This window comes from Amphiprion ocellaris, chromosome 9, assembly GCF_022539595.1.
Source record: "Amphiprion ocellaris isolate individual 3 ecotype Okinawa chromosome 9, ASM2253959v1, whole genome shotgun sequence".
Classification (NCBI taxonomy): domain Eukaryota; kingdom Metazoa; phylum Chordata; class Actinopteri; family Pomacentridae; genus Amphiprion; species Amphiprion ocellaris.
The window spans coordinates 33,438,974-33,451,645 of NC_072774.1; the positions used below are offsets into that span (position 1 = coordinate 33,438,974).

The 12,672-nt window shown below is 41.2% G+C and overlaps 1 protein-coding gene across 5 annotated transcripts in view; it reads right to left on the bottom strand.

Moving 5' to 3' along the window:
* Positions 1–12,672, bottom strand: part of LOC111569393 (intermembrane lipid transfer protein VPS13B) — a 322,692-nt gene that overhangs the window by 76,767 nt on the left and 233,253 nt on the right. For all 5 annotated transcript variants that reach the window (XM_023271473.3, XM_023271472.3, XM_023271475.3 and 2 more), the window contains exons 36-38: positions 12,020–12,434; positions 11,699–11,836; positions 4,598–4,993 (exon numbers count right to left, since the gene is read on the bottom strand). In XM_023271473.3, coding sequence (XP_023127241.2) covers positions 4,598–4,993; positions 11,699–11,836; positions 12,020–12,434 — 949 coding nt within the window. The remainder of the gene's footprint in view (positions 1–4,597; positions 4,994–11,698; positions 11,837–12,019; positions 12,435–12,672) is intronic.

Genomic DNA, 12,672 nt, shown 5'->3' on the forward strand with positions numbered 1-12,672 from the left:
CCTTTTTTCTGTTCAATCTGTGTTCTTCTCTTTGCCTACCCATGTTTTATTTCCTTTACAATTTCCTTTATTTATACAATGCACAAAAACATGTATCTGATAGAAAAAGTGCTGAAGCACTGATTTACAGTTGCTACCAGCTAATTTCCATCAGCAGACCCCGATGGAAAAAAAAATTGAAATACACATTCGAGATACATAGAAGATATTAGTATCAAATATAAATACAGACTTTAACAACTTAAAAGCACAGACCCACAAAAAGCACACTATATACACATCCCCCATTCAATCTCCAGACTACCTTACCAGTATATAAACCCAATATAACCATCAGGGTGATATAGGAATAAAGATGTAATGTTTTTATCTGATTAATGTTGACAATCTTGATGAATTAAAATCCATCCATTCCTATGACTTCATTTTTAAACTCCTCCTCTCCTCTCACATTTCTTTCATTACATCTCTTTATTTTTTCTTTCCCTTGACTTCTTTATCACCAAAGCCCTTTCCTTCCCCTCTTTCACAACCCTTCCTTCCCTCTCCTTTGTTTTTCCAAGCACACTGGCATCTACTGGAGGTCTGTTCAGGATTTGGTCCATCAGTCTTAGTCTGCCACTAAGGACCAGCAGAGCAGCAACAGCAGCAACAGTAGTGATGCATACTGTAGCAGTAGTAGTACATTCTCCTGTCTTACATCTCTCATGTACAGCCTCTCCCAGGGGGGTAATTCCTGCTGACTTATTGTGGCAGCTCAAAGGCTCAACATTACAGAATGGGAATCCTAACCTTTATCTTCGGAAAATTCCAAGGTATCCGTTTTCTAAGGTATGGAGCAGACCACAGTGGTGACTAATGGAGGCAGTGCAGCTAAGGCTAAAAGTCAGCAGATACATCTATTGTCACCAGCGATCAGTCCGTGTAATTGGAGACAGTTTGTCTCCTTTCAATGGCAACAAATCTGGAAACACTATGTGAAGAAGCCCTGAGGGAAAATGGCCATGTGTGTTGTGACAAAGATCTATAACAGTGCTTAAGTTGTCAACAAAAAATGGAGAAACAACTGGGTGAGACAAACATGTTACTTAGAAGGGTAGCTTCTGACATTTGCTTCAAAATCTTTAAAACCTTTTCCCAGGCAAACATTATTTTCATCATGGGCCTTTGGAGCAACGTAAAATCTCTTCTCTTACACTGTCAGCATTTCCAGGTGTTAGTCAAATGCTGCTGCAACATGTGTTCAGAGATGAGGCACAGAGATGAAATATCAGTGTCTTTAATGAGACCTACAAAGAAGATTTTAAACCTCTCCGGTATTTCATAGAGCACTCAAATATGATATAAGAGGCGCTGAACAAAATGTCTGCAGCACATGATGACAGCATTACTTTTATGGCAGTTATTATAATGTCTTGTTCAGAACAGACATGCATGGTATTATGTTTTTTGAGCCGTAACAACAGCCAGTATTTCAAAGTGTTTAGAGCCAAAATAAGGATGATATGATCCAGTGGTTGTCAATAAACACCAGCGGTCCTGATCCCAACAATTTTATTTGTGTCCAGTAATGCTGCAATGTCTTGAAAGCAGCAACAGTGACTCGGTTTCAATGTGCTGGTAACTGTGGGGAAAACAATATCCACAAAAAGGCACTACATATCAATCTCTACTGTGCTTCCTGTGTTTATTGTAGGGAAATCAAAGAAGTACTATTAACAAATTCTTTGAAAAGCATTACTGTGTGCAAAAGAAAGAGCAATGACTATAAATAGTACAGTCAGGGAGAGGATTGGCTTTCATATTAGCACCATTGTCTCTAAACTCTGTTTCCATTGCAGTGCACACAGTTTCAACTGTGTTTATCAAAGACAACACATCAAAGATGGATGAAAGCTGAAAAGCTGGTGAAAATCAGAGCAGGGCAACAGCGCTGAGTATTGTGTCACCGTGCAGTTATGCAGATTTGAGTAAACAAAGTGCAAATTGTTTGAGGTTTTAATTAACATTTTTGACAATCATTTTATCTGAAGTAACCCTATATAAGAACATCTGTAAAACAGATGCAGGCACTTAGGGAGCTTTGCTTCATCTCTGTCCTCGTCAACTGCAAACCCAGTCAACAGAGGATGTGTTTCTTAGTTGCACTGAGATAAAAAAACCATCTACTTGCAGAACTATAACTTTAAGTGGACTTTGTTATCTTGCATGTCTGCCCTTTATTATCTTTTACCCTTCTGTTTCCATCTACTGTCCAACTTAATGGACATGCCAAAAAATAGCAAAAACAGAAAAACAAACTAAAAAATCCAGATCATCTGTTACAGCATGCCGGCTCACACCCAGCTGCAGAGAGAAATTGGAAGCTTTTTAATTTACATTAGCATTAGCAGTTCTGATTGTCATAATGGAAACACTGTGATGCCTCCTGGATAATAGTCAGTGTTTATGAAGGTAGGGTTTGGTCCTAACACAAAAATAAATATCTTTTCCATGCACACACGTACATAAATGCATGAAAATATCTTTCTCTCACAGAACATAATACACACATCCGTGTAATCAAATGCACACATAGTCTCACAACAACTTTATATCCAAGACTAACACAAACATCTCACTTTACAGTTTACTGACAAACCTTGTTTTTGGCGAGGGCTTTGCTAGCACATGCAAAAAAACAGCAATATTCCAAATAATACTCAAAGCAAAACTGCTATTTGGTTCAAGAGCTTTCCCAGTGTAAGTGAATGACAGAATGTCAAAACTTCCAAACAGGCTGACACATCACATATTCAACAAGGGTGGAAAGTGGAAAGTTTGACATAGTGTTATGCAGTGGAATTCTGATCAATAAATATTCAGAAACTAAAACTCTTTTTATATTGACCTTACAAAAAGTTTCTGGACCCTTTCAAGTTTTCCACAAATTGTTATGTTTCCAATTAATCCTAAAATAGATCTGATTCATTTTTTTTTCTCACCAATCTGTACACAGTACTCCACAATAGCAAAACAAAAACAGGCTTTTGGCATTTTGTCAAAAAAAAAAAACTAAAAAAACAAAAACTGAAATATCTTATTTTTCTATGTAACTATTCAGATCCTTTGTAATGAACTGACAGTTAGCTCACAGTTAAGCTCTGGTGCATCCTATTCAGTCCCTGACATGGTTAAACAACATATTTCCAGTCTAAATACACTAGACACAAGTAGGACGGGCACACAACTGTCTATATTGTTCACTCACAACATTTAAACCACCTGCCTCATTCTGTGGTGCCCCTTGTATGGATGCCACAAGATCTCTGAAGGCATCCTGTGATTTCAGGTACCAAGTTATCAGTAGGAGACTCATTAAGTCCTTCATGCTGCAAGGACTGGACTTGTTTATTCAGCACATCCCACAGATCCTCAATTGCACTGAGATTTAGAGAAATTGTAGGCCAACACCTTGAACTCTGTCATATTTCTCAAACCATTGCTGAACAATTTTTTCCATGGCGGGGGGCAATTTTCACATTATTCAATTCAGTTTTATATAGCGCCAATTCACAATGTATGTCATCTCACAGCACTTCACATACTGTAGTGAGGTGAAGACCTTATGAGTTTCGAACAGAGAACCCAACAATGCACTTTGACATGATGCAGAACAATTTGTTCTCCAGTGCATTTTTGTAATAGATATTTGGAGCTCTGTGTCACTGTACTTTACGTTCAAAGGGCCTGGATTGATTCCTGTTGGCTCAAATGGTAAGTTTGGGTACTAGACAAAGGACACACCACAAAAAAAAGCATGTACACTGAGTGTACTGCATTACTGGGTCTTAAAAATGTGGTTACTTTAAAAGATGATAAAATCTGCCAAGAGGGGTGAAGTCATTACAGTTGTTTCCAATGTAACTCCACCTGTTTCAAGAATTTCCTTGAAACAAGTGGCAATATCTTGAAATACAGCAGAATAAGATGGATCACATAACCAATTCAATGTTTTTTTGTTTTTTTTTTAACTTTTAACATTAACAAACAGCAACAATGAGTCATTTCAGGTCCAGGCCCTCATTACTTTGGAGTGATACCACATGGGTCATTCACTGGGCTTAGTTAAGTCTTAGTAAGAGGTTGGAGGAAAGAAAAAAAATCTTGCATTAGCAGTCAAATAAGCAAGAGATAAATAGTGACACCTTATTAAACAATGATTTTCAGTTCTGCTTTTCACAGAACGTCATGATGACAATATAAACCTGAGTTAACAACTCTGGTAATATAACTAAAAGAAGTTGTCATAAGTTATACATCTACCATTCTGACCGAAACATGAAGGTGAATGTAGTGTCTATAAAGGTTGCAACTACGCAATTAATAATAATGACAGCCACTAAAGCATGTTTTTACTTAGTGATTTCTTTTGGTAGTCAGTCAAGGGCAAATTAATTAGGCTCTGATTACAGTGCAAGGTGTCTCTGCCCCTTGTACTGTTCACATGTTGCTTCCCTCATAATCACTACCATCTTGTAGTTAGTTAGTTAGTCAGTTAGTTAGTTAGGTGGGTGGGTGGGTAGGCAAGTAAAAAGGAGACTTGTGCTTTACTCACCCTCTATCCTAGGCCCTGACTTCATGTTCAGACTTCCTGTCATGGCCGACACCGACACTGTCATGCTGGGCTTCATTGGATGGGCTTCGGTCTCCATCACTACTACAATCTGGGCAGTGTGCAGAGAGACCTTGTGGAAGGACAGTGCCATGGCCCGGACACTGTTTGTTTTATCTAGGGCGGACGCCTGATGATGTGGGTCTGAACGAGGAGAAAAGCCCCTGTGCAGTGTTTTTGCAGGGGAAGAATGAGGGGTTGAGGAAGCAGACGGTGGTTTACTGGAGGGGTCCCATGTTTGGTTTGGTAGGACCTTCTTCAGATAGGCTTTGGCCTGCTCGAGCTTTGCCAAAGTGGGATTGATTTTTAGGGGTCGTGATAGTTCGATATTCACCTCAGCTGTGGAAAGAGGAAGACAAAAAGAAAAACAGCAAAAAGATTAGATACAACATAGGACGAAACAAACAGCCAAAATTAAGGAGAATTACTAAAACTGTGCTGTCAGCAAAACTTTACAAACAACCTCTGAGGACAGTTGAGTAGGCTCTCTCTTTAAAGAGGGGAGGATGTCTTGTGCTCATCCTGACTTGTGTTTATGAAGTGCTGAGTGATAAAGAAAACCAGGCAGGAAGTAGAGAGACTAAAGCTTTTGGGCAGGTAATAAAAACATAATTTTATTGGTGGGAAAAACAAAGAGCACTCAGCAGTACAACTAGTCTTCCCAGATCTCTGCGTCTGTCATCTCTGAGTCTTCTGTGTGTGTTCTGTTTGTGTTTGTGAATGGGAAAATAATATTTTAGATATATTCTTTCTGATAAAGAATCTAGTGATAAAGTGTTTAGTCTTCAACTATTTTAAAGCAGGACCTGAAACTATGTCAAACTGACAATGCAAACTGAATGAATTTACGGCTGGCTGGGGAACTTGCTCTTAAAATCCTGCTCTAGAAATTTGGAAAAACACTATAAACTGGACACATTCCATTTGGGGATTTTAAGACAAGACAGGCTTTATCATTGTCCCAGTGAGCAGAATTTGAGCTATCTAACCCATGGGATGCTACATGGGAGCTATGTCTTGTAAATCAAACTTTGAGCTCTTCTCCCATCTTCTAATCACTCAGCTTTACATGCAATGAACTGTTAAAGGACAGCTGGGACCAGTCTCAATCTCTCTCTCCTCGACTTATATAGGCGCATATGCACACACAGAATTACTGGTTGTTTCATTGTATCATCTAACGTGACACTGCGGAATAGCAGAAGAGAATCTTTTCTTCATGCCAGCCACATAAATCCAAGCCTACTCTTTCTCGTTCTACCTCTCTCTCACTCTCTGGTGCACTGCAGCCTTCAAACACTTGACTGGAATTTACAGAGACACATGAATTAACTCAATGCCGTTTTACACCACTTCCATTATCCCATTTTTCCACTTGGTCATGATGATGGGAGAGAGAAGCAGTCGAAAAACAAGCGCAGCTGTTTTTCATGGTCTCATCAAGGCTTTTTAAGGGTTTTAAGCCTCCTTTCTGCCTCCTTCCCAGGTAGGCGCACTGGATGACATGAGTAGGAACGCTGCCAGGAGAGGCAGGCAAGCATGAGCACACACACACACACCGGGACACACACACACACACACACACACCGGGACACACACACGGACAGGCTCTACCCTTAGGAGTCTTTCTCATTTAATCCAGTGGAAGTGAGGCACATGGTCAAATGGAAGGGTGGCTGGAGAGAGGAACTGGAGAAAAAGATAGGTGGAATTTGCTGTGCAATGTAGCTTATCATTTCCACTTGACTTATCACCAGGAGATTTTCCAGCGATGGAATAAATAGCCCGTTTGCAGCTGTTCATCCAGGATCCTCTGCTTCCCTCCCATGTTCTGTCACCCTTTCATTCTCTCCCCCCTCTGTTTTGTGTAGCCCATCTTACTGCTTCCTCTTTCTTCTTCAGTCCTTTCTATCTTCTACTTTTCCTCCACCCGCAACCTAATCAAACTCTGCCCCGTTCTGTAATCACATAAAGATGTCTCGAATCATCCAGTCAGGGCCAGAGACAGAGCCTGGGCCTTGCCTGGCTCTCTGCACATGGAGACCTGGTCCCGATTATCATTTGTCCTCCCTCCCAAAGTTCCTTACTGCCCGCATCCTAAAAAAACTCATCGTACCTCTGCTACCCAGTCAGATCTGGAACAATGGTAAGAGATTTATTACCTGTTTAACCCACCTGAAACTCACCTGGCTTGAGTGAGCAGTGCAACTGATACAGTTTGCTATAATTTTCATTTTGCAAGATGTCTAGGACATCTAAAATTAGAAAAATGCCCTTAAACTTTTAGTAGGCACACAATTATTAATGACATTTTACCATGATTGGGATGAGATTCAGTGCATCTCACTGTCACAGCAGATTGTTGCCTGCAAAAAAAAAAGATGTATCCAGGTATGGAGTGATTTTACAACTCTGCAGAAACAGAAAACAGACTAAGGAGCATGCTTAGACATGGTTGTGGGAGTTGACTCTTTATTCTATTAGAGGTCTATAGAGCTCTCTGCATTTGATCAATAAAATTTTGAGAAATTTACCACTTGCTTCAAATATAAACAACAATGCATCAGATATTCTGGTAAACTGCTAGTTTACTGCATATTGTTCAAGCTAGAATATGATAATTTGTGTTTTGTTTTCAATAAGAATTTTGGAGGAAAGTAAGTCAAGCCAGTTTATTAGTTTACAAAAACTGTATTTCTTCGCATGGTGCAACCTCAGATACTACACACTAAATGTTAAAGACAGTAGAAAAACTATGCTCATTTCTATATTTAAGAAGTCTTTACAGGTTGGGCTAGTCAGTTAACGGGAATTTCTTCCTCTCTACACTGTGAAATGATTGCAGGATAACATGTATCTGGATTTTAAGTTGTGTGGACTCGGAAACAATTCTCCATGGAGGCCTCTGAAAAGGAAGTGGGCTACAGCATCTGTACAGCCTCCCACTAGTTTTATCCAACAACTGATGGAGCTCATTTTTACTGCACTAGAGCAATGACAAGGGATGATTTTTTTTGTTGCAAAATTAAAAAAAAAAATAAATAAATAAATAAATAAAAATAACCTTATCACAGCATTACAAGGCCACATGTTGAATACATCTGTGTCATAGCCCCAAGTAAGTTTTTAGAATGTGCTCCATGTGATTTCACTATCCAGGCAAAGAAGACATAAAAGGGAAAGTAAAACCTCACAACAGGGAAAGAAAAAAAAAAAAACACAAATTATTTACAAGCCATGACAGAGGTTTTACAGACTAAGCTGCAAAATCTGTATTTATGGATTGAGATGTAACATAGTACTATGATAAAGACTTCTCTCAACCATATAAGTGAAAGAAAAATATAAATGCCAGTCTTATTTAACACTGCTTTAAGTGTGTCAGTTATGCAGAATATTTTTTTTTGAATAGCAAAGAAAAAAAAAATATTGAAAGAAATGTGGTGGCACTTTCATCACCAAGCAGAGGAAGTCAAAAGAGGACTTGACCAGCAGTGGGATTCTCACACACAAGTGTTTTCACTGAAGAACGAGCATCAAGTCTGGAGGTTGAGAGGTGGTGTTGCTGTTCGCATACCTTTAAAGAACAGGCCTTAATTTGAACAGGCTGGGGGGAATCATAGACTGGCCCTTCTCAGGTGTCAGCCTCTATTAGCGCTGGAGAAAGTGGAAGATCAAGGTTTGACAGAGGTACGTACACACATGCACATATCTCTGCAAAGTGGTGGGGGAGATCAAATATGCTTATTACTCAGGTTACTGTGCCTTTTTGGTGAGGTCATGCATGACGCCGTCCCCACTTTGAACCTGGTGTTGGGTATATGTGTGTGCAACCACCACAAACAGTGTTTTCATTCCCACCCTAACTTTGATTTCTCTAGCTGACTTTCACGCTTGACTCTTGACAGCAGAAAGCCTCTGTCAGACACAGGTGGCAATGTGTCCAATTACACACAGCCCACATGTGAAGGGCATGTGTGTGTGTCTGTGTTTGGAAGGGCCAATAATATTTTAAGGGGTGTTTGTAGAATCCCAGTGTTACAAAAAAGTCTCATACCTAGTAAGGCCAGTGACACGTACCTCAGATGCCATCTGACTCGAATTACAGAGGTTCTGGACAGTTCGGAGGGGCACAGGCTTGTATACAGTAACTGACAACATTTCTACGAACTCATAGCTTGATGGGAACCAGGGACACGGGAGTGTAATGGTTCCAATTTGTTCTAGCTAATCTATCACCTGCTGCTTCTCTATGGAGGGAAGGGTGATCTCTTGTCTCCAAATGGTAGCAGTTACATCTCTGGACTTGCTCACTGACCCTCTCAAAGACTCGAACTGAGCAGGAAAGATGAGAAGGGGAGGGAAGGAAAGTGTGTGAGTTTTTGTGTTTTCACTGGTCAGTCACTGAAACCCTGTTTGTGTAAAAAAAACAAACCTACCCTGGCCTTTTATGTGTATGTGTTTGCCGGTCAAGCCTTGAACTCTCCAACTTCTGAACAATCTGGCTTCCTGTATGCATCTGCATTAGCAGTGTTTATGTGAGTTTGTGTGTGTGTGATGAGCGGCTGCTGAGTGAGGGTCAATGCTGAAACACCATCCAGTTTACAATACACATGTTACAAGTGTTTCCCACTCAGCATCCTTGGGAGGGCTGCTTTGATTGGTCTTGCAGAATAAATGCTGCTGAAATTGCGAGCATATTGTTGTAAACAGACGGCAAGACATGGCCTCATGGCGGTCTGCTCTCCGTTTGCGCCTGGTTGAAATAAATCAAATGTGAAGCATTGTCGAATCAAAGTAAGGCCGCCAAACATGATACATACACATCGCAGCACACGCACAGCAACAGTTATAAAGACTTGCACATGCAAATAAACCATCTGTAAAAACAGCAGGGGACAGATGAAGAAAATGCTGACTACACTTTTTGTTCCTGCTTCTGTCTTTACCTATCTTTCCCTTTTTATCTCCCCCTCCTTTTTGTTGATTTTCACACTGAGTGAATCTAACAGTAAAACTCCGAATAAATGCATGAAAACAATAAAAACATGCTCAGCTTGTCAGGATGTTACTCAAACCTTCTTACAAATCATGATGTTTCAGTTAAGAACTTCAACAGGACTCCCGTTCGTCTCCGTACTGTCTAAACAACAGGAATCAGTATGTTCCACAAAAATCGCCACTGGTGCATGGATTCTGTTGCTCTCTGTAACTTTCCCTCCATCCCTGAAGAGTATAATTATCTCCCCTAGAGAGTCATCGAACTAAACAACACAGAGTTGAAAATGTATGTGCGTGTGTGTGTGTCTGAAGGGGTGAAGGAGAACCAGTAGCATGTGTGGTCAATTTTAGATATTTCCAGCCGAGCCTGACCTGGGGCAACCTCACACTGAGCCTGGATCCTGTCTGAGTCATTTGGGAGAATGTTGTTTGTGTGTGTGTGTACGTGGGGAGCATGAATGTGACTGATTATGATTGAAGCTATCCTACTGAGACAACGACGGCTCTGCTCTACCAGTTCAAGGGAAACACCTGACTGTAATTGCCCAGTACTGGCATGTGCGTTTCAACTGCACTCAGGAATCCGATGTAACCAAAGGATAAAGTGAATTATTTTTAGAGATGTGACAGTTACTCACTTTAGTGAAATGGAGAAACATCCTGTAAGAATTAGACACAGTTGCAAAATCAGCACTGAACATTATGCAACTTCAAATAGAGCAAAAACAAGCGAAAATGAATCCTTCTTCCCATCCCCTTCACATGAAAAACAGAGATCAGTATTTAATCATTGTCTCTACTCACTGTTCCATAATGCCTTTCCTGTATTAACTAAAAACAATCATTTTTACCATATATGCATGTTAATTGCACTTTCTTTTGTACATCGTTTTCCTTATCTATCTTGAATGTAACGTGTGGGCTACTGGATACTTTGAATTTTCTATCAGGGATGAATAAAGTATCTGTCTATCTGTCTGCTCAAAACATGGCTAAGGTTTGTGCGCAATTTATGCCTTATGAAAAGGTCATGCTTGTTTTAATTTTCCTGCTGGCATTATGTGGTAGATAGACACAGTGGTATAGGGCTGTTGTGCTATACAGAAAGCTACATAATGGTGTGTGTTGTGTGATTCCACATGGACAGAGAAGCTGAGGGCTTTCAGCTGACAGCAAGAAGGGATGTACGTGGAGGCAAGGCAGCTACATGTTTTCCTAAGCCATCACCAGTAACACCTACAGTTCATCCCGGAGCTCCGTCTTATATACATGCACAGTATGTGTTCAAGATTGTATGCATGTGGAAGAAAGACAGCTTATATGTCAAAGTATGTCCATAGTTAGGTGTCAGTGTGTATGCATCTGCAACATCTGGCCTGGGTTCAGGAAGCTGACCTCTGAAGGATGTTCTGCGCCTACACACACTCTTCGTGAAACCCACATAGGGACAAGAAGGTTGTGCACACAGAGACTCAAAAACCCACTCACACTTTTCTTCACTGCAGTTGTATTTGGGCAGGATGTCCACCACACCCTTAGGTCAACAACCTTAGCTTATAGCTACTCATATGGATATCATATCAATCTAAAAATAGAGAACCCAACCCTGTGAAAGGCAAATTCACAGAAACTTGACACTACACACACTTATGCACACACTTAAATCCACAGGAGCTTGTAGTCTGCTCCTCAAAGTGTGTGACGTGAGGAAAATCTGCGACTTCCTGAAGCAAACATCCGTAATGTCATTTAGACTGCTCATCATGTGCACATACAGCAGAGAAGAAGACTGCTGTGTTTGCCTCTGGTATGTGCTTAGTGGTCATGCGTGTGCACTGCTTCTGCTTTCCAGTGGTGGACATTTCCCATTAAATGTAAATTAATGTGAAACTCACACTCTAAATAGTAAGCAGCATGTTGGCACGAGTGCATAGAAGTGTTGGTGTGTGTGTGTGCGTGTGTGTGCGCGTGTGTGTGTGTGTGTGTGTGTGTGCGTGCGTGCGTGCGTGCGTGCGTGCGTGCGTGCGTGCGTATGATTGCCACCTGGTCCATTGAGGAAATCTTTGATCTGGAGGCAAAGCAGAGGGGGAGGGATGCCAGTTTTACTGTCCACCTCTCCTGCTACTGTCTGTAGCCAAAACACATTGTAGTCTAGAGATTCTGGCAAAGTCTTTCCTGGGTCTGCAGAAAATGAAGCACATAAAGAGATTAAGAGAAAAAAAGATGAGAAAATGGGCACTGAGAATGGAGGCGAACAAGACAATGAAATGTTGTCAATATATTTAACATTAGGAGATTTTATATTTATTAGTATGTTAGTTTTCCTGCCAAATGTTGCCATTCTTCTGTACTGTTCTCTCTTACCTAGGCACTTGTAGTCAGAGGCTACACCTCTTAAGGACACATCAAATATGGACAGATCCATCCTCTGCTTGCGATGGTGGCAACTGAGCAAAGCAGAGGGCTGCATCACTTGGACATACAACAGGGGCTCCAACACCTGGTCTCCAGCCCCTCTTCTTCCAGGCTGCCTCACTATGGTTACACCAAGTGCTTGGCGGGCTGAGGAGCGGGTGGGAGTGGGCAGGCCATCCAGGGAGAGCAGGCTTCCTCTCAGTAATGGGGAGGCTGGCTGGGAGGTGTTGCTGTTAAGGATGTCCTCGGCGGTTAGGCCAGCTAGTGATCCCTGGGCAGTTGGTGCTGGATCTGGAGTTGGAGAAGCTGAGGCTGGAGGAGACTCAGACAGGATCTCAGGTTGGTTCAGGGCACTCTTTCCCACCTAAAAGAAGAGGGCTCATTGAGTACTGCCTTAGATCTTGCATACAATTCACTAAAATCATTTGAGGCATTAGGGCTGTCCCGAATAGCAATTTCTGGGCTCCGGATATCCGGCCCCTATTAATGACGAATATCCGAATATTCGGTTCAGTTCGTAACGTCCGCCGAAAGGGGGGGAGATCGGTTCGTATCGTAGCGTCCGATGGGGGGGCAGACGAATTGATGAGTCAAATACCGAT